The sequence below is a fragment of the Archocentrus centrarchus genome, chromosome 6 (genome assembly GCF_007364275.1).
Source record: "Archocentrus centrarchus isolate MPI-CPG fArcCen1 chromosome 6, fArcCen1, whole genome shotgun sequence".
Lineage (NCBI taxonomy): Eukaryota > Metazoa > Chordata > Actinopteri > Cichliformes > Cichlidae > Archocentrus > Archocentrus centrarchus.
The window spans coordinates 4,002,849-4,026,119 of NC_044351.1; the positions used below are offsets into that span (position 1 = coordinate 4,002,849).

The 23,271-nt window shown below is 39.7% G+C and overlaps 1 protein-coding gene across 2 annotated transcripts in view; it reads left to right on the forward strand.

Moving 5' to 3' along the window:
- Positions 1-266: 266 nt before the first annotated feature.
- LOC115781341 (paired box protein Pax-6-like) overlaps positions 267-23,271 on the forward strand; it is a 34,420-nt gene continuing 11,415 nt past the window's right edge. The window contains exons 1-7 of one of the 2 annotated variants that reach the window (XM_030730973.1): positions 267-443; positions 4,362-4,415; positions 13,484-13,614; positions 14,126-14,341; positions 15,652-15,814; positions 20,897-21,049; positions 23,083-23,165. In XM_030730973.1, the coding sequence (XP_030586833.1) occupies positions 431-443; positions 4,362-4,415; positions 13,484-13,614; positions 14,126-14,341; positions 15,652-15,814; positions 20,897-21,049; positions 23,083-23,165 (813 nt within the window). In that variant the 5' untranslated portion in view covers positions 267-430. The remainder of the gene's footprint in view (positions 444-4,361; positions 4,416-13,483; positions 13,615-14,125; positions 14,342-15,651; positions 15,815-20,896; positions 21,050-23,082; positions 23,166-23,271) is intronic. The other variant, XM_030730974.1, reaches the window with a different exon arrangement.

The window sequence follows — 23,271 nt, forward strand, 5'->3', positions numbered from 1 at the left end:
TGTCTCTTTAAAAGTTTGCCAATTAATTTTAGCCAATAAAGCAGAGTAAAGAGTGAGGAATGATATGGAAGACCCATAGACATATACAAACCCTTCTCTCTCTCTCACACACACACACACACACACACACACACACACACACACACACACACACACACACACGCACACACACACACACAGAGCAAACTCTTAGCCCTTACCATTCAAACCCTCCTCCCCATCCCTTCCACTTGGTCCCCATTTTCTCTCTCACTGGCACAGCCCTCCCACTTGTTCTATGTCCTCCTCTCTCTCCTCCTTCTCAGAGGAGCAGCTCTGTCTCTCTCTCTCCGTGCACTTGTCTCTTCAGTCAAGAAGAAACTAAGTGAAGGAAAGAATAGAAGAAAGAGGTTGTTGGAAATCGAACAAACCAAAACTTTGATTCTGCAGCATGCCACAGAAAGGTAAGCTTTCTCACTCTCTTAGAAGTTATCGCGTGTGTTTAAGGGATCAGGGTGAAAGGTGAGGACCAGGTGTTTGTTTTCTATTATTGTTGTCACTTTTGGGAGCAAAAAAAGTTTGTGATCAAATTTAAAGAGAGAAAGAAAGAAAAATAAAATGACCAGAAGACAGAGGATCGAGAAAGAAAGAGAAGACGGAACAGATAACAGATGTTTCTGTAAGAGTCACAAAGTTCACCTCTTTGCGGCACTATATATATATATATATATATATATATATATATATATATATATTAACGTGTATAACGTTTATATATATTAACGTGTTTGAGCAATAGCCGGTGGCCTCTGCCCAAGGCCGGATCGCCCTGCTTTGTTCGGGGTTATGGTCTTCCTCACTAAAGTACGGGGGGGGAAAGCTCCCTCCTTCTCAGTGCTCTGCCGTGAGGACCAGGTGATCCCGGCCGCCGCTTCAGCTGCCGTGAGGAGAGGGTTTCCCCGAACTTTACTGCAGAAAGCGAAGGAAGTGTGTTGTAAAAAGCAGGAGCCTTCAGCTGCGCGAGCATCCACGAAATTTTACCAGCAAACTTCACACCGCCTGTTGGCTTTTCCTTCATTTGAGTCCAGAAATAATTTTAAACTATCCGGAAATAAAGTTGTCGGATTGGTGGATATTCTATTTAAACACATATTAATCAGGCTGTATGTAGGATTGCGACATATTTACAATAGCATTTCGCTATTTTTTTTTTCGCATCTTCTATTGCCCATTTATTTATTATCACATTCATAACGACAAGACAGCACTGGTGAACATGGCTTTCAGAAACTCTCAAGCACTCCGTGTGTTTGTACCGGAACTAAGTTTTAATAATAATAATAATAATAATAATAATAATAATAATGAAAGGGCTGTATTTAAATTAGTATTTAAGGGTAAAAATAAAACTCATTAACTTAATCACATTTGTAACCACTTGTAGTCTGTAAAGACTTGACGGTGTTGTCGCCTAAAAATATATAAAAGAGAGATATAGTTTCTATCATCATTTTTGGACGTTAATTAAAAGGTTACACTTTTCAGTGACGACCGTCATTTGTTTGAATTTTACTTTTTGTCAGAACTGACTCAAAATCACAGTTCAGTCCAAAGACAGAGAAACGGTTTTATTTTAGGAGTTTGCTGGTGTTGTGGTCACATTTAAAAAAACACACATCACCTCAGAAAAGTATGAAAATGCGTTACAGTAGCTGTCCTTGTACTCTTCTGCTGTTTTGAGTGAGATGATTTCAAAATCCACAGGCAGTATAAATATCCTCTTAATTGATGATCTAATTAAGTCAGTTGTTAATGAACGTCTTAATCAAATTGAAGCCAATTAAACGCATGATTAATCAGGCAGGAATTCATTCATCCAGCACGCGAATTTGGAATATTTCATTTTTTGTGTGTCACAGGGATGTGGGCTGCTGCCATATGTTCTAATGGGAACAGGAGGTTTAAGACGCGGGTCTGCACTGTGCACCTGAGTCACATTTCATATTTTGTTCATTTGATGGAAGCGAACAGATGCCTCATTTTTTCCAAGAAATATTTTATTGTGTAAAATTATGATGCAAAGATTAGAATAGTAGACGTTCTTTTTTACATTTCAAGTTCTATGTTTATTTTTTTCCCAAGTGCCAGTAGAAGCTGCGCTGACTGAACACCGTCTGTTATTTGTATATCTGTGTAACACACAGGCTCCTCACACATCCGCACCAAAAAACTAATTACATGAATGATATCAAATAGACCCACAGTGTTACAGAGTGTGTGATCTGTTCCACGACCGCGTGGGCAGCCTTTAAATGATCTTGAACACACAATGCGGAATTATGAGCTCCCAAAATGCAGGTGTAGAAAGTTGAGCGTCTTAAAACTACATAACGCTTTGCCAAATGACGTGAGACCAGATCCCGCGGATGTACAAATTATTTCTCTGGTCTTTTCTAACTCATGTGGCCCACTGCTGAAGTTGAGTCTATCGCCGTGGAACACAAGTTGTAAGGCATTAGATTTGGTGAGACACTGTATAATAAATACACAATATAAACGAACGGGTCCAATTCAGTGCATCTTTATAGTCTTTGTCTCTGTAAAGACAGTTGTAGAACTTTCTTCCATCCGCTCATGTTGTGGGGTAGCCTATAGGATCTACATTTATAACTATGTTATGCAAAATAAACAAACTAAACTAAACAAAAATATATAAATAAATATAATATCTAATTAAATGTATAAATTATTATGATTATGAGGAACCGCTGATTTCAGAGGTCTCTCTCCCCGGTCTCTCTCTCATATCCACGCACTGAATGCGGCTGAATGAAACTTTTATGTTGTCATCACTGTGTTCAGCAGAACTCTTTTATGTCAGTTGTACTGGTCAAATTGGGCTTCCCGCTGCGGTTTTGTGTCGCGAGTTTTTTAACGAGCCACAGCTAACGAGGCGACGACACTAAAATCCCGCGGACACACAAAGCCTGGCGGGTATTTACCGAGCTGAGCCGCGGCTCCGCTCCTCCGGCTCTTTGTCTTCTTTCACTGGCAGAAAAGCCCGAGTTATAGCGGGAACAAGGTGCCACATTGGGCATGTGTATGCGTTTGTTCTTGTGTGGAGCTGCTTAATGTTCATTATGCAGGTTGTTAATGACAAGAGCTTAAGAGAAAGCTGCTTTGAAGCCTTTCTTGTTTGCATTTTCTTAAGTTAACCTAATAGGGCTGTGATTTTGAGGTGTCATGTGCTTTGTGCACACATGAATCACAACAAACTGGTCATCTTGCTATGCCCAGCCATCCTTTCATAAGGGTGAGTTATTTATTCTAATTGATGATCATGTAGACCAGAGATGGAATTACATATTTCACCAGGACACTCGCAGATATTTATTTTGTCACTACATTAAAAAAAAAATGTTGAAAATGCACAAAATAGAAAAATTTTGTGCAAAGTTATGCATTATTGGGTCAAAATGTTACAGTCTCAGTTAGTTGCAACAGAAGAGTAATTTACATCATTCTATATTCTTTTTGCATTATTATTTTATATATATTTAAGATATGTATTTATTATAATAAAGATACAGCATATCCAATTCTAATAATCAAAAAGAAAATATTAAATGATCCAGTAGGAGCAACAGGACGAGTTGTGATTGGCTGTTGGTCTTGTTGGAAAAACATAAACTGAATTGAGAAAAGATGCAGGTTGAAAAAATATTTTGTCATTAAAACAACTCAGTGGTTAGTACAATAACTTGGATATTTTTTCCTGTTTCATTATTTTTCCATAATATATGAATACATTTTTGTCCTGTAAATTCATGATATTGACACAGATATTTTCTTTAAAACAATGAAGAAATTTAAGATATTACTGGGTATCTTTGTGTGTGGTAGAACTATTTCTCACTCCTTAATACCTTTACATTACCCCTCCTCTGATACATGTGCAACCGTACACTTTATAATTTTTTATGTTTGACACAAACAATTCCTTTAAAGGAAAAAAGTGAAAGTCAGAATGATGTTCATTACTACCAGTCACAGGATAGTTTGACATTCAGACCATCGAGACAGAGTCTTTATTTCAACCTTATCTCAGCTTCTCTTAATAATTTCTTCCCCATGAACTCATTTCAAAACCAATTAATCAGGGATCTTTTACACTGTTGTAGAAATCCAGAAAGATATTTTTGCAGGTATTATTGTACTGATTTTAGCTCGCAGTATAAAGCGCCTTGAGATGACTCTTGTTGTGACTTGGCGTTATATAGATAACATTGAACTGAACTGAATTGAAATACTTTAATGTAATTCAGTTTCCAGGTACAGGCATGCGCAGCGTATTGTTTCTCATTACTTCTCTGTTTGTGCAGATTACAGAAGTCAAACAAGCTGGGAGACTGGTGTGGCCTCCATGATGCAAAACAGTAAGTTACTTCTCAAAAGTATGTGTTGTTATAATTTTAATGCTACTTCATCAGAAAATGCAACTGTGGTGCTATAATTAAAAGAAATCCTTAAGCTTTCAGTACTGACAGAGAAAACCAGACATAAATCTAAAACTAAAGACATCAATAAAAAAAATCACACCTCCAGGACCAACATTTTAAATGGTTAGATTGCTGAGTGTAATTGGAAATGTTGGAAATTTAGCCAGTTGTGCTATAAAAGTTTTTGATCTCATTAAAGGACAGCGTTGTTGCTTTCTGGTTTTTCATGTAGTTGTACACAGCATCAGTGCATTCAGTAGCAATTTTTAAAAAATGTCAGATTGTTGTTCATTGATGAAGAAAAGCATCCAGAGTTCCCCACAGCTTCATGAGACCTTAGAGCTCATTCTTGGTCTTGTAGGCAACTGTTTCTGGCAGGCAAGCGTAAAAACCTGCTAGACAGTATCTGACCAGCGTGAACGAGTGGACCGAAACAGAGACACAATCGAGTGAAGTCACCAAGTGGTCAGAAATGTGACTCCAAATGATTAATAATGTCATATCCACACCTTCCCACACACCTGCACTCTAAATAACATTTCAGGGAAAACACATTTTCAAAATAAAATACCTAGGAGGCAGGTGGTAGTAAAGGCCACAAGACTTTTATTATAACAGCAGTGTTTCAGCTGCTATCCAGCTGTTATTTTTCATCTTTTTTTTTTTTTTTTTAACGTTTAAATTTTTTTACTTTTCTGCTCACTGTTTAGTTTCATTTTCAATATTTAGTTAGGTTTATGCATCAACAATACTTGGTTAGGTTTAGGGAAAGATGGTGGGTTGGGTTGACTTTTATAAGACAGGGTGCACAAACGGGCATCTGTAACCACAATAACACAGGGGTGGTATTCAAATGTGATCCCAAGTTTTTCCCATTTTCCCCAAAAAAGAAAGCTGCAGCTGTGAGTGACGAAAGGTTTGAGTGGTCATGAATGGAGACATCAGCGCTCGCTGTTACCATGGTAAAAAAAAAAAGCTGTCAGATCAAAGCAAATGACAGAAAGTAAAAACATCTTTTTTCATTCATAAAGAGCAGAGATTTAATGTCCTGAGAAACAACACCGCTTCATCACATAAAATAAGGTGTAACTGTAGTTTTGTCTCTTTTTCATGATAATAATGTTGTGCAGTGTTATTAAAGTTGAGATTAAAAAACATTATTCATTAAATATAATCCTAAAGGCTATTACAGGCTATTACATACGCTGAATTCTGCGCTGTAACACATGTAAAATAACAATTTTCCATCTGTGAGACAATCTCTTCACCCATGTTTGTAAATGCTCCTTAATCTGACACACTGGTTGTCAACATAACTGTTGACAATAAATATGACTGTAAACTGTTATTTAGGTCAGAATGCAGTGCAATAACAAATCTTTATGGTAGCACCAACCACCTGACAAGAGGTTTGCGGTGTCTGCAGTGAAGGTGTGTGGATTACTTTCTCTGTGGGTCTATGCTTGGTATCAATCCCTCACTACACTGCTTCAGCCCCCGGCGCCCATCTCACCCTAGATGATGAGGCCCAAGATAAATTTTTGCCAAAGTTCAGCTGGGCAGTATCATTAATAAATGCCTGAGTTGTTGCTTTTATCAGTACCTCCACTTTAATCATCTGCAGGTCATTGAGATGAGCACCAATATTCATTTGCTTAGATCATTAATGTGCAAAGCTTAGATTTATTGATGACTGATTAGCATACATCAGTAGGTGACTGAAATAATTCACTGAGTATGCACTGTGCCCTATGAACACGTCTGAGTCTGACAGCTCATTTAAAATAAAAGACTCCCCACAGAAGGCTTCTGTCCTGTCAGGTCTGGGGACAGTCCAGGATGCTTCTAGCAGAATTCCTTAGACTTGAAAATAAAAGGGAAAAGTGAAAGAAAAAAGAAATCACAGTAGAAAGAAGATAGAAATCGTGGTAATCTTAGAGATTATCATATAAATACCTTTCTGTGAAGATGCAATCTAACACCAAATGAGGCACAAAGGTGACCGAGCCTGTGACCCACCATGCAAGTGTTGCACTGTATTTTATTTTGGGTGTCTGAGCAAACATATATATAATGTATATAAACTGTATATAAAAAAAATAATTGCTCATTTATTAATTGTGGAGTAACTCATGTGTTTCTGTGCTACTATTTTGAAGTTGCTAACATTTTATTGTGTGTTTTATTCAAAATCAAGACATTTAATTTTTATTACAAAATTTGTATTACAGCACATTTAAAATAACCATAGCACTTATGAACTCTGATAACATATTTTAAAAGAATTCAACATTTTTAATAAGTTATAATGGGATGAGAAAGAACGGTCACAGTGAGGAGTAAGATCCCAGATGCAGACAATAAGAGAGAAGCTGCTAACTGCATCTTGCTGTTAGCAGAATCATGCAGTGTGCATGGAAAAAAGGCCAATTATAACTCTCTTTATGAAGATGACAACTGATTGTTTTACTGCTTTACAGAATTCTGTTGACTGCAGTATTAAAATAACTTCAAATAAGTTTAAATAAGTTGTTGTTATCACAGGCGCTACCAAATCAGCGCGCATCTTATTGATCGCTTTACAATAGATGCCTGATTTCAGCTCTGACTGTATAAGGAGGTCCAAATCTTATATTGAAATGTATACCTGTTCATTTGCCTGCAAACTCCTGCAGGAGTTGAGCAACCACAATTGACACATACAGTAGGTACATCTTAGGCCCCTGAAGGTTCTTATCAATATCAGATATTATGCCATCATGTTGCCTAGCAACCACCTAACAACAGACTAAAATCACAGGCCAAACAATACTGAAGCACAGGCACGTACTAGTACGCACAGTTCAATAAATGAAATAAAATTAAACATCACTAAATAGTGCGTGATGTTGGGCAGCGTTCTGCAGTGTGTCCTGCCATAAACTGCTCTGGCCTCACGAGCCCGTTCAAAGTGGCCTCATCGTGTTCTGCCCTACTTTTGGAGTAGATTCAGACTCATTCAGTGTTTTCTGCATTGCAGGTTGTATTGGTTATTTTCAGTGTTAATCTGTTCAAGAACCTTTTTTCATTGGTCCTTTCTCACATTTGATCTTATGATGATGTAATAAACTGCTTAAATCTAACTCACAGCAGGATTCTTTCAGGCTGGGCCTGCACACATTTTGAGTTGTCTGCAGAAAGCGCAAAAAAGCCTCCAGTCACAAGCTGGTGCTGCTGACAAAAAGAATATATAACTGAGAAGAGACCCCAGGCTAGACCCAGAGAAACTGTCTATCTTGGCTGTTTTAGGACTAGATCTCTTCTTTCTCCACCTAGAAGGAGGTCTAAGGCAGCTCTGCCTCCCATTGCTCGTTGCTAGATAAGTAATACCAAACAGATTGAAGGATGGATAGACTGGTGTAAGTGGTGTAAGTTTTGACATAGATTAATCAATAGGCAAAGCATCAAACAGAAACATTACATAATTTCACCTTAAAGTCCATAACTTCAAATGCTTGTTCACAGTCTCAGGATAGTGACCAGGGCTGCTCACCTGAACCAGAATCCTCCTTTAGTTACTGTTTCTTCTTCATTCACCTCTTTTCGCTCTCTGTTTATACCCCACTCTGCATTTAATCATTAGTTATTATTAATCTCTGGCTCTCTTCCATGTGTGTCTTTTGTCCTGTCTCCCTCCCCTCACCCCAGCAGATGACTGCCCCTCCCTGAGCCCGGTTCTACCAGCAGTGTCTTCCTGTTAAAAGGGAGTTTTTATTTCCCGCTGTCGCCAGGTGCTTGCTCATAGGAGGGGTCGTCTGATTGTTGGGTTTTCTCTATATTACTGTAGGGTCTGTATCTTATAATATAAATTGCCTTGAGGTAATTGTTGTTGTGATTTGTTGTGAATTGAATTGAATTCACTTAAATGAATTCAGCACTAAAAATTAAATATATACTTTTAAATACAGCCACAGCCACAGTGGCGGCTGTGGCTGGGGAGGAGCTCTAAGTTGATGAATTTTCTGTAACACACTAGTCATAAAACTTAGCTAGCCTTTCGATAGTTACCATTATTGTTCAATAAACTGAAAGTTTAACTATGTTGATGAGCCTTAGGTAATCTTAGTAAAGTACACAATAATACACAAAATTATCATATAACACAGCGGTGTGGTGGTTGGCACTGTTGCCTCAAAATCCAGGCTGGGGCCCTTCTGTGTTGGGTTAACATGTCTTCCCTGTGCTTGTGTGGATTTTTTCTGGTCTTCCTGGGGCAGCATGGTGGCGCTGTACTTAGCACTGTTGCCTCACAGCAAGAAGGTCCCGGGTTTGAATCCACTATCTGTTTGGAGTCTTTCTCTGTGGAGCTTGCATGTTCTCCCCGTGTCTGTGTGGGTTCCCTTCGGGTACTCTGGCATCCTCCACAGTCCAGAGTTAGTGGGGTTAGGTTAGTTGGTGGTTCTAAATTGCCCATAGGTGTGAATGCAAGTGTGAATGGTTGTCTGTCTCTCTGTATCCCCCCTGCGACAGGCTGCTTCTCTCTTGTGGTAGCTGGGAAAGGCTCCACCCCCTCCCCCCGTGCCCCTGAATTGGATAATCGGATGAAAATAGATGGATGGCTTCTGTCTTCCTCCTGCAGTCCAAAAATATGTGTGGGTTAGGTTAACTGGTGACTGTAAATTGGCTGTAGTTGTGAATGGTTGTCTCTGTCAGCCCTGCAGCATGCCGCTGATGACTCCAGGATGTACTCTGGCTCTCCAGTGAGCCTGAACCCAGTAAGTGGAAGAAAATAGATGGATCACAAAGATGGATATTTTTTCTAAATGAAACCCAATCTTAACTTTACTGCATCGAACGTTTATTTTTGAAGGCAACAACAAATAATGTTTGTCCTGCTAACAGGGCGTTTGATTAGAAACAGGTGTGTTGTGTATACACTGAACAAAGGAGTGCTTGTTGGTACTTTATTCTTGTTTTATTTGGAGATCTTTGTTGATGATATCGTACACTGTTAAAGTGAAAGTTAATTGAAGTCAGGTTCAGTGTGAAAGAGCTGATTTAATGTGAAAGCTGCTGATCTGTTCCCAAGGGCCCACCTGCTTTGTGTGTGTGTGTGTGTGTGTGTGTGTTCATGCGTGTTTTGTGTGTGTGTGTGTGCGTGCGTGCGTGCATGTGAGTGTGTGCGTGTGTGCGTGTGTGTGTGTGTGTGTGTGTGGCACAGAGAGCCAAATTGACTCCATATGTCTGTCTATTAATTGTGTGTCAAGAGAGGAAGGCCTGAGTGTTTTCCTTGGGGAAATGAGACTGTGATTAACATTTTTCAGTGAAACTATCAACCACGAAACACAAAGATGATGTGAGGCAGCATGAAGGACAATTAGAAATAATGCAGTGTCACACCTAAAGTTAGCAGCAACCTCTGCGGAGGCCTCGACTCTTCCTATAATTTAATTAACCAGAAGAGATGTTCAAAGCCAAAGCTATGACAGAGTGAGGCTTTGTGGAAGTTAAACCTTTCAGTTTATCCGTTTGTTTTTCCAGTCGAGAAGCTCGTCTGCAAAAGAGAAGTGGAGGTGCATCTAAATGAATAGACATCTTCTTTTTCACTTGTACAACTGATTATTTAATTAAAGATGTAATTCCACACGCAGGGAACAGAGTAACATTTACTGGTAGTATCGTTTTTCTGTTGCTATATTAAAGTTGTTTAGGTTGTGTTTTTGTGAGTGAACATTTTTTCTCTTGAATTACCGTTGACTGTCTTCTGTCATCTGTGTTTTATGACACACACACACAGAGGGATTTTTTTTTAAATAAATAAAAATTAATTTAATACAAATTTGATTTAAAAAAAAAAATCACATTTGGTGGACTAAAGGATCCTCTGAGACATCACATTAATTTAATCTTTGCTCTTAACTAACGAGAGTGAAAGGGTACTAAGGGGTACTAGGAATGTGAATGTACCGAAGTCAGTCAGTTTTTAATGAAGTTTCTTCCTTATATTATTATTGATATTATTGATATGGTCCATCAGAAACTCTGTCCTGTTGTAAGTCTGTTCTCTTTGGGAAAGTCTTGGCTTTAACACGCAATGTGCATTTTCATCATATTTATTTATTTTACTAATGTGCACAGTAGTGTATCGAACATTGCTAAGAGAAAATGTTTTCTTTGTTTTTGCTCCTTATGTGCTTCACTTATTCACTGGGTGTGATTTGCCAGGGAGGATGGCAGGATCCCCCCAACCCACCTCCACCCTCCAGGTCTACATGTCCCTACCTTTGCTATGGATGGATGGATGGATGGATGGATGGATGGATGGATGGATGACATTAGTAATAAATAAATACTCTCACATGTTTCAGAGTATAGAGGCCCGCTGTGGTTCTGAGTGACTTCTGTGGGAAAAAAAAAACCTTTCAACACCCTTTTTTCTCTTTCTTTCTCTGTATTTGTATCTGTATGTGTGTTTGTGTGTGTGTGTGTGTGTGTTCGCTGTTTGTCTGATTTATTAATATAAGAGGTTTTTTTTAAATCTACAATATGCTCTCCCCCCACCCCCCACCCCCTAGAGCCATTAAAACACAATAGACAATTGAATCAGCATAAATCTCTACTTAACCCCAACAGAGTCCCGGCACAGCGTGTGTCTGCTGCTGCTGAAACATGTCAGACCTGCAACATGTTAAGAGTAACTCCAGATAAGATCAGCGCACGTTTGGGAAATCACCATCACCAAATCTGATTATATTACATGATAATGGTGTTAGATGATGGGAAAAGAAAATTTTATGCTTCGTGTACTGTAGACACAGAAATGTTTGTGCCTAAAATTAGCAGTTTTTGTCCTGTTCAGATTAAGCGACCTTTTAATTTAGTGTTTAATTTAATGTTTTCTTCATAGACTTAATGGAAATGTTCAAACGTTCACACCTTTATTTCTACGTTTGTGTGCAAGGTCATGAAAAGTGTGAAACTGTTGGACAAACATTTCTGGGTCTACAGCTCGCCTTTGTGATACCCTTTAAGAAAAACTAGCAGATATTATGAGTGCTATTCACTCCATATTTAGCCAAATGGATTCTGTTAGGTCAACACTTCTCAGTTCTAGGGAGAAATGTGTTGATGCCACCATGTACCATCTACATTTTGTACATTACACACTACATATAAGCATCTATCAGCAGTGAAAATATTGTGTAGAAAGTGGTTCATTTGAACCATTTCTTATGGGATTCCCATTCATTTTTGACAGCATGCCAAAATTCTCCTAGATGGCAACAAAATATTATTTACAACATCTAATTGTTTATTAATAATGTGACAAACAGCACTTGTTGGAATTCTGTTAGGGCCCTTGGTCTGCAGCAGTCACTTTGCCTTTATTAGATAGTGGACAGGAAAGCAGGGGGCAACACACAGCAAAGGGCCTGAAGCTGGACTTAAACCTAGGCTGCTGCAGGTCAGCGTTGCATCATATGGTCACCTGCTCACCCTGTGAGCTAAACCAGCACCTGAAAAAAAAAAAAGGCATATATAGTAAACCAAGAGCAAACATCAAGTACTAAACATTTTCACAACAATCAGGCCAACCTTTAATCCACAAAAGTTTAAAATACTATTAAAAAGCTTTAAAAAAAGGAAGAGGAGGCAAGGATCACTCCAAAGAACAATGAGAATGATCACATACAACTCAGTTCATGGACTATTTGCTATAGATCAGTGTGAGCACATGAGCAAGAGACACTGCGGTTATTTGTATCTAATGTATGTTCAGAGAATAAAACAACAAGAATTCATTTCCAAAATAATAGGCACAGACAGCACGGTGGTGTGGTAGTTAGCACTGTTGTCTCACAGCCAGAAGGTCTGGGTTTGAATCCACCTCGGCCCGGGCCTTTCTGTGTGGAGTTTGCATGTTCTCCCCGTGTCTGCGTGGGTTCCCTCCAGGTACTCCAGTTTCCTCCCACAATTCAAAGACAATCACTGGGGTTAAGGTTAATTAGTGATTCTGAATTGCCCATAGGTGTGAATGGTTGTCTGTCTCTCTGTGTTAGCCCTGTGCAAGGCTGGCAACCTGTACAGGTTGTACCCTGCCTCTTGCCCTATGGCAGCTCCAGCCTCTGACAACAACAAAAAAAACTGTGTGTGTGTGTGTGTGTGTGTGTGTAAGTGAGATCACGTAATCCTGGAGGAAACTATTGTAGTGGAAACTACTGCAAGGGCAGTTTTAAATACTTTGGCTAGTGTTAAACACAACTAAAGTACTCCTTTGTTCACTACAACAGCAGTGATTAAACATGTACACAATTTCCAGTTAAGAGTAACTGCATGAAAAATGTTATTGAACAAGCTGTGACCACCACTGCTTTCTCTCAGCCTGGATCGTTTCTAATGCAAAAATATGCACTATAAGTTTGTTTATCCAGTTACTGAATGAAAAGATGGCATCCAGTCTGAAGAAACCTGGAAGGAGGGGAATTTAAATCACTGAAATGATCACAAACACATGACCTGACTGAACAGAAGCATTTTAAAGAGGAAGGTATAGCAACAATGGGCCTGGGTCAAAGAATGGCTAAAACTAATATGTAAAGCACGATGGAACATCAAAGCGTAATATTGATGATAGAAAAATGCTAGATGCTACCATATACTGCACATACGGTACATAAGGATACCACACAAAAACAGACAACATAATGTTTCCTTCTTGTAAGAGGTGATTCATTTTCTGTTCATTTTCTGCTGCTGTTTTGGGCTGTTTTCCCTCTTTTCATGCACTTGCTCCATTAATGTGCTGCTTTAATTCATTTGGGCCTCTGATGATTGTTATTATAGTAAAATATAGCTCAGTAAATAAGTTGCTGAAAACCTTTTGTGTGTGTGTGTGTGTGTGTGTGTGTGTGTGTGTGTGTGTGTGTGTGTGTGTGTGTGTGTGTGTGTGTGTGTGTGTGTGTGTGTGTGTGTGTGTGTGTTCACGTGTATGTGGCTATGGTGGGTATGTGGGTATATCTGTGTAGGCCACAGTGGAGTAAACCAGCTGGGAGGTGTGTTTGTGAATGGGAGACCTTTACCTGACTCTACCAGGCAGAAGATAGTGGAGCTGGCACACAGCGGAGCTCGGCCATGTGACATATCCAGAATACTACAGGTACTGCAAGCTAATTAAAGAACCACAATAATATGCATCACAGGTCATACAGACAAATGCATAGTTTCAGGGTTTGGCATCCACTTCCATCACTTATGCCACTAACAAGATCTATTTTGTTAGCTATCTTCCCAAGACAAGTGATGGCATCAGTTGTTTGCTCAAATGTCAACATGTGCCGTGTATTTGCATTTAACTTGAACTCTCCAGTTATTATAAACGATTTAATCATTAGGCACAAACAGGGGAGTGTTGTGACATAGACAAACCCACTGTGTCTTGTAGTTAAGGGGTCATTGCATCTGGTTGGATTGGCAAAGCATCAGACTATGTCATAGGAAACAGTCAGTGGTCCCTACTTATTGTTTCCTAATTCCTACAAGAAACCAGTGTTTATTCCACCAGTTAAGCTTTGCATCCACATAGCACTGTCTAATATTTCCACTGGCATGACATGACATGTTTGTTGCATAGATTATCTAACAAAGATGTGTGCTGTTATGTTGCCCAGGTATCTAACGGCTGTGTGAGTAAGATCTTAGGCCGGTATTATGAGACAGGTTCAATCCGTCCTCGAGCCATAGGAGGGAGTAAACCCAGAGTGGCCACTCCAGAGGTGGTGGGAAAAATTGCTCAGTACAAGAGAGAGTGTCCATCCATTTTTGCCTGGGAGATCAGAGACCGGCTGCTGGCAGAGGGAGTCTGCACCAACGACAATATACCCAGTGTAAGACCCTTCTGTTTTTCAGGCCAGTCGTGTAAGTTAAAGACTCTTTCGTGACAAGGTGGACTAATCATTAAAACCTCATTCACAAAATTCAATTCGATTTTTCAGTTAAAATTTCAGTCCAATTCTATTTATATAGAAACAAATCACAAAAACAGCTGTCCCGAGGTACTTGAGTTGTGTTTTGAGACAATGTCTGTTGTTGTTATGCTGTAACAATGGGGTTGCTGTAAATAGAGGCATTATTGCCTTTAAAGGTGGCTCTAGAAAGACGTTTCACTCTAACAGTATATTTGAGTATATTTCACAGAAAACCCTGTGTGTAAACTGTCCCATACAAAATTATATGAGCCTGTAACAGGTTCTCCTCAGTAACCATAGTAACCCGTCCTGCAAGCGAGAGAGGAAGTCGATGCATATGTGCCCCCGGTCTATGGACCATCTCAAAGTTAGATACCACTGGGTGTTGGCATCCTTCATACAAACAGAGGGTGATTGGGTGCCCTAGCAGGTAATTATGCAGGGTATCAACCAGCCACCAGATTGCCAAGCACTCCTTTTCTACCCTGCTGTGACGGGTTTCACGTTCTGACAGTTTCCAGCCGATGCAGAGCACTGGGCAGTCGACCTCACGCACTCAATAGGAAAAAATGCCTCCCAGCCCCCAACTGGAGATAAGGAAAGCAGCCCTTGGTTAAATCCAGTGCAGTGAATCGAGTAAATCCAGTCCACTCCTCCACCAGCATTCTTTGCCAGAGCAGCCTCCTGCTGTCCTGAATGATTCCAACATTTCTCTGTTATTGAGGTATGTTGGGGGCCAGCGTAATAGCCAGAGAGAGGGAAGATTTTAGCTGCACACTCAGTTTTTTTATTATCAAGCAAACAGGAACAACTCTCCAGCTTCAGACCATTACTTCTGCTGTGCTTCGCTCTGTTCATCCCTCATCCTCCAGCCCTGCATCTACTATATGTGGAGAGAGGATAATTAGCAAATGCATGCCAGGTGTGCCACTCTCCCTAACTGGTGCCATGCCGTCAACCATCCTGCCCCACCTCTCCCTCTTACAGCTGAGCCACAAACCATACCCCGCTGCCACAGAGCCGTATGAAAATGACTCGATTAAAGCACTAATATTAAAAAAAAACTAGCTTAACCAGTGTTGTTGACAAGATGAGCTGGCTGAAGGTTGACAGTGAGTCATAACTCAGTGAGTTTTTGACTATACTTGAAGTTCACATTTCTTCCACCAATGACAATAATATAAATTAAGGAGTATCTTATGTAATTCTGTTTTTGTGTTTGTCACCAGGTTTCATCAATAAATCGAGTGCTTAGGAATTTGGCTAGCGACAAGCAGCAAATGGGCACAGTGGGAACTGAAGGGATGTTTGACAAACTCAAGATGCTCAATGCACAAAGCACCTGGGGAGGACGCTCAGGGTGGTATCCTGGGACAGCCCTCTCTACCACTGGTGAGTTAACTCACAGTAACACAACTAGTCACTACTTCACTCAATGAAGAGACCATTTCTCATGCAAGTGCAAAAGCTTGCACAATCTTTAGGCCAAGCATATGTAGTATGACCGGCCAAAACATATTGAAACAGCACAGGTAAAGGCAAGAATAACTACACTCACTTGCCAGATCAGTAGTTACACCTACCAGGTTGGGCCCCCTTTTGTTTTCAGAACTGACATAATTCTTCGTGGCACAGATTCAACAAGGTGCTGGAAACATTCCTCTGTCCATACTGACATGATATTCAGCATCGTGCAGCAGCTGCAGATGTGAATCTCCTGTTCCACCACATCTCAAAGGTGTTCTATTGGATCGAGATCTGGTGACTGTAGAGCTCATGTTAGGCACCAGTTTGGCATGATCTCAGCTTTGTGACATGGTGAGTTATCCTGGTGGAAGCAGCCATCATGTAACTGTGATCATAAAGAGATAGACATGGTCAGCCACAATACTCAAGAAGGCTGTGGTGTTTAAACGATGCTCATTTGATGCTAAGGGGCCCAAAATGTGCCAAGAAAATAACTCCCACACCATTAAACTACAAACAACAACCTGAACCATTGACACAAAGTAGGATGAATTCATTCTTTCATGTTTTATATGCTAAATTCTGCCCCTGCCATCAAAATGTCGCAGCAGAAATTGAGACTCACCAGAGCAGGCAGCACTTTTCCAATCTTATTTTGGTGAGCCTGTGTGAACTGTAGCCTCACTTTCCTGTTCTTAGCTGACAGAAGTTTCAACCGCTGCGATCTTCTGCTGTCGTAACTCATCTGAGTCAAGGATCAATGTGTCATGATTTCAAACATGCTCTTCTACATACAGCACCAATCAAAAGTTTGGACACACTCTCCAAACTTTTAGCTGGTGCTGTACCTCGGTTATAAGGAGTAGCTATTTGAGTTACTGTTGCCTTCCTAGCAGCTTCTCCTCTGACCTCTGTTATCGCAGAAGCATTTTCACCCAGAGAAATGCCCCTCACTGGATCTTTTCTCTGTTTTGGACCATTCTCTAGCCATGGTTGTGTGAGAAAATGCTAATAGATCAGAAGTTCCTGAAATACTCAGACCAGCCCATCTGACACCAACAACCATATACAGTGTATCACAAAAGTGAGTACACCCCTCACATGTCTGCAGATATTTAAGTATATCTTTTCATGGGACAACACTGACAAAATGACACTTTGACACAATGAAAAGTAGTCTGTGTGCAGCTTATATAACAGTGTAAATTTATTCTTCCCTCAAAATAACTCAACATACAGCCATTAATGTCTAAACCAGCGGCAACAAGAGTGAGTACACCCCTAAGAGACTACACCCGTAAATGTCCAAATTGAGCACTGCTTATCATTTCCCCTCCAAAATGTCACATGACTCGTTAGTGTTACTAGGTCTCAGGTGTGCATAGGGAGCAGGTAAATGGACTAGTTCTTATATAGCGCTTTTCTACTCAGTATGAGCACTCAAAGCGCTTATACAACCTGTTTGCATTCACCCATGCACTCCCATTCATACAAGCACTTCCATTTTTACGAAGCTAAGTGCTTTTAATTAACTAACATTCACACGCATACATACTCCGACAGAACGGTCGGAGAGCAACTTGGGGTTAAGTATCTTGCCCAAGGATACACTGGCATGTAGCCTAGAGTAGCCAGGATTCGAACCGCTGACCTTCCGATCAGTAGGTGACCTGCTCTACTTACTGAGCTACAGCCAACAGGTGTGTTCAGTTTTGTAGTACAGCTCTCACACTCTCTCATACTGGTCACTGAAAGCTCCAACATGGCAAAGAACTCTGTGAGGATCTTAAAAGATGAATTGTTGCTCTACATGAAGACTGTTACATAAGCTGCACACAGATTACTTTTCATTGTGTCAAAGTGTCATTTTGTCAGTGTTGTCCCATGAAAAGATATACTTAAATATCTGCAGACATGTGAGGGGTGTACTCACTTTTATGATTCACTGTACTTAAATCACGTTTCTTCCAATTCTGATGCTCATTTTTAACTTCAGCAGTTTGTCAGGATATTTGAGATGTACTTAATGAAGTACTTAATAGTAGGAGGACCAATAATATGCATTACTTTTATTTCTCAATAATTTCAGCTTTGAATCTCTGGTTTTAAAAGGGTGACAATTCTTTCTGGATACTTTATTTTGGTCTGATGAAAACCATTAATCGGTCACATTCAGCTGTCAGAGCTAAGGTCCCACAGTGACACAATTAAATGACAACTGAGCAGACTCCACTGGGTGTAACCGAAAGCTCCAAAAAGTTATTATGAGGATTTTAATCGGAGATTAATTCTTTGTGTATTATTTTCTTCATCAGCATTTCCACCATGCATTTGTGTTGTCAGTCATTTAGCTTATAGCTCTCATTATACTGGATGCAGTAATAAAAACTTCCACTGTTGGAAATAAATTTCTTTGAAAACTCTCAGAGGAGAAATAATTTCCTGTCATATCAGAGCTCCCGTATTTATTAACTGGTGTCCATTTATTTTAATACCGCTGTCCTTTGAGTTCTGTGACATTAACTTCACTGTTTATAGTGCTCTGAAATTGCTGAAAAATACTTTCTGGGAATTGTTGTGTGATGTAAATGTGTGCGGCTCACCATTTTATATTTTATTCAAACACACAAAGAAGCTTTCAACTTTGAGCCAATATTTTCTTATATTTTAGTGTTGATGAGCAACTTCCTTTTTTTCCCCATCAGTGTGTGTGGCTGAGGGCCCCATTTGCTGTATGGAGTAGGCTCATATGCTGCTGCTCCTCCTGCAGCACCCTGGGAGTACAACAGTGACACAAAGTCATGCTATACTACCACGGCTGCTGCCTTCCCGTCCATCTACAGCATGTTTGTGCCTGTGTGTGTATGTGTGCCAGAGGGAATGGGGGAGTCTGCTCTCATTTCCTTCTCTTTCTGCCTGAATGACTATGACACTGAGCAATAGCTTCATTCTGTTGTGCAGCCCTTGTCTGTTGGGGATAATGAATAATTAGGCTAGCACCACAAATAACATGAGTTCCACAGGGAGCTGGAGCTCCTGTATGCTCAAAGATCTCCACTCTACTTTTAAACTCAAATGGTTAATTTTTCAGAGATGCACAGAAATATCAATTTTATGTTGAATACTCTACTAAATTATACTTGTTAGACTGCACAGCTTATAGTCATAAATTGACTGTTAAATGTTACTAACTCAAGTGTGTATCCAAGACAAACCCCGATACATGACAGTAACTGAAATGGATTCTCCTGCTTCCGCAAACACTCCACTTTGCTCTGTTACATCAAAATATTAATATTGCTGCCTCAGTAATCGATGGATCTGCTCTAAAAATTCAGGGTAAGAACTCAGGACTCGAGTGAGGACACAGCCAAAAGTTTCCCTGCTTACAAAGTTTTGTTGTAGCAAAGTAGTAGTGATGCCTTCTATTGAGCTCTTAAATCTGCTTCAAATTAGTTAATACTAACATAAAAACATGTTAGACCAAGGCTCCAGAATTATTTACAGTGTTTCTTTATATTTTATTTCCAAGGAGCCAGACTTGTAATTTTAAAGTGGTCTTGAACAATACTGCTTTGGGCTTTCTGAAGGTCTTGTGAAGTTTTTCTTTGGACTTTGGCTGCTTTGTTCATTCATTTTCCATCCAGTCCTCGTACCTGACCATTTTCAGAGCAATTTATTTAAGCCACTTAACAATGACATATGAATCATTCAAGCATTAAAAAAAAGCACTTAACTCAAGGGATGAATCAGTGTTGTGTCTACAGATAAGCAAAGAACCTACTTTATATTCTATCTTTAGGCACTTTGTCACTAGAAACCTGCTGCAAAAACACACGAGATTTTTTCACTAAAATCTATAAAAATGCCAACAATAAAACCATTTGACAGGCATAAAGCCAGTGTTTCTGCACCAATAAGGTGATTCCCAAAGAGCTATAAGGTGAAAACTTGACATATCTCAGCATGCTATCCAGTGTGCCTTTATAAAAATGGAAACGTGGAGGACAAAAGAAGTGGCAGGCTTAAAAACTACTTACAGCAGATGAACAGAATCTGAAAGTCATGTCCTCCAGAAATAGGGAGAAAAAAACAGCAAAGACCTAATACAAGTGCTGAGAGGTGTATCTGACTCTTCAGTTAATCCATGTGCTGTTTGCTGAAGCCTCAACAGAGAGCAGTGGAAGGGTGTCTCTCAAGAAGCCGTTCCTTAGGAAGGGAAACAGGGAGAAAAGGCTGAGCTCTCCCAAATTACACAAGAACTGAACTGAAAATAAGTGGCAACAAATCGTCGTCAATATGTATGGAGGATGTACAACGGTGAGTGTCTACAGTCATGTGTAAAACAGTGAGGACTCTGCCATGGTTTGGGACTGCATTTCAGCCACTGATGTTGGGAGTCTTGTCAAAATTGATGGAATTATCTGGAAATCATTTGCTTGACTACAGCTTCATTTTTCAGCATGAAATGACCTCAAGCACACTGCCAATGCAGTAAAATCATACCTGGATAGAAAAGCACACAATAGAGCAATATCTGTGATGGGTTGGCTTCTCCAGAGCCAGGACGTCAACACCACTGAAGCAGTGTGGGCTCAACCTGACAGAGGTGAAAACAAAAGGCAGCAAACATTCAAAGAAGAGCTTTGAAAGTTCTTCAAGAAGCCCGGAGAACTGTTCCTGAAGACAGCTTAAAGAAATGAATAAAAGTCTCACTGAAGAGAGTTCAGGCTGTGCTGAAGACGAGAGGTGGCCATACCAAATATTGATTTGAAAACTCATTAGAATTGCCTTATATACTGTATACATAATATAGTAACGTTATTTAACATCATGGTTCTGATAGTAAAATAAATATTTATGATGTTCTATAATACTGCAGGAAAGTGTTCTGCTTATTTTGCTACCACTGAGCAATGTTGTCACAACATTTATGTGTGTGTGTGTGTGTGTGTGTGTGTGTGTGTGTGTGTGTGTGTGTGTGTGTGTGTGTGTGTGTGTGCGTAGAATGTCCACAGGCAGAGGGAGGGGAGAACGCAGTATCAGTTAGTTCCAATGCTGAGGACTCAGAAGAGACTCAGATGAGGCTCCAGCTGAAGAGGAAACTCCAGAGAAACAGAACATCTTTCACACAGGAACAAATAGAAGCATTAGAAAAAGGTAACGTCAAGTATTCATGATATGTTCATACTCACTACGACCTCATATACCTGAATACAGATTTTGCCAGGCTCCCCTTCATTAAACTCTTTTGTAATGCACACATTACAAAAGAGTTGAATATTTTTCATACATCTTAAAATTTTACATTGAGTCAGAATCAGAATCTGAAAGTTTTTCCTGTCATCAAACACAGGTGCTTCATGAAATTGTGAACATGGGTTCAGAACCACAGGTGGCATAGAAACTGAAGATTTAACAGTATTCCCTGAAAACCATCTTCTGCCTGATGATTTCTTAATAATATTTCAATTTACAATAATGGATTACACAGCAGTGGGGAATAAATGTCATTACAGTAGCTCACTTTCTCTGTAATTATTGTAGGGTGTTTACCTTACAATAAAATGTATGTTTAAGGATATAACTCCTCCACTGTTTCAGACTGCTGGCTTACTTGTGGTTCCTCGGATACTTAAGAGTAGAATGGGAGGCAGAGCCTTCAGCTTTCAGGCCCCTCTTCTGTGGAACCAGCTTCCAGCTTGGATTCAGACAGACACCCTCTCTATTTTTAAGATTAGGATTAAAACTCTCCTTTTTGATCAAGCTTATAGTTAGGGCTGGATCCCCCCCTTAGTTATGCTGCAACAGGCCTAGGGTGCTGGGGGGGTCCCATGATGCAGTATTTCTTTTTCATTCCTTTCACTCTCCATGTGTTTATACACCACTCTGCATTTAATCATTAGTTATTAATTTCTGTCTCTCTCCCTCACCCCTCAACCGGTCACAGCAGATGACCCCCCCTCCCTGAGCCTGGTTCTGCTGGAGGTTTCTTCCTGTTAAAAGGGAGTTTTTCCTCCACACTGTCACCATGTGCTGCTCATAGGGGGTCATCTGATTGTTGGGGTTTTGTCTGTATCATTGTAAGGTCTTTACCTTAAAATATATTATTTATATAGCGCCTTGGATTTGGTGCTATATAAATAAAATTGAACTGAACTAATTTAATCAAAAGTAAATGCAATAAGAGTTCAGGCAGATTTGGATTTGTCCAATCAGGAAGGTTCCATGCTGGAGTCAATCCTTTCTGCTGTCACCCAGCATGCATTTCTTCCTGTTGAATCAACAGGATTATATTGTTTCATGACATTATGCTAACCATTATGAGTCACTTATCTCTTACATCAAAAGTATTATATAACATGGATGTCTGTGAAAATACAACTATTGCTGACAGCCATTTTAGGTAATTGTGTGAATTTTGCAAAGGTGCATTTCAGTGGACAGATTTTTTTTCAGAAACATTAGACTTACCGGTGCCCTGTTTGTTGCCAACAGCTTGCTTTGTGTAAGATTCTTTGATTTTAATAAATATCTGCAGGTTATTACAGAGAACAAGAGAGAGCAATGTGTGCATTTATGAACACATGGTAAATGGTAAATGGACTAGTTCTTATATAGCGCTTTTCTACTCAGATATGAGCACTCAAAGCGCTTACACAACACAAAGCGCGTACACAACACATAACAGCTGCAATATCCTATTTACATCAAACAGGATATTGATGTGTTGTGTATTTTTTCACAAATTTTACAGTTCACAGACTTCAGGTTCCTATGGCAGAACGGTTTGTAAGAAAGCAGCCAACCCTTGTATTCAAACATATTTCCCCTGCTGCTGCTCCTTGTCTGCATTGCCATGTTATTTAAAGAGAGAAGCATAGATGTAAAACCTGTGATTTAACTGCATTTTTTTTGTCAGATTACAAGTAAGCTAGGCCTGTGCTGTTAATAACTCACACTCACATCATGTCTACTCATTTGCAAAGAGTTATATACACATGTGTGTGAATGAGTAAAGGCTAGCAGTGCAAAAGTGCTTTAAAGGGGTCAGTAAGAATAAGTGATATGTAACACCTGTTTCAAATGTTATCAGTCCATTTGAAGCAGGTGTTACATATATCAAAATGTGCACTGTCTGCATGCGTAATAGCACAATCATTCAACACGATGTGCAAATTCTTTTGTTCTAGAATTTGAAAGGACACACTATCCAGATGTGTTTGCCAGAGAACGCCTTGCCAACAAAATAGACCTTCCAGAAGCAAGAATACAGGTACATTTTTTTTAGGCTCACAAAGTAAGTGTAAGATGAAAAAGTATGTCCCATGGAAATGTTTGCCTCTAAAGGAGTGGGTATTTGCAAATAACATTTAAATAAA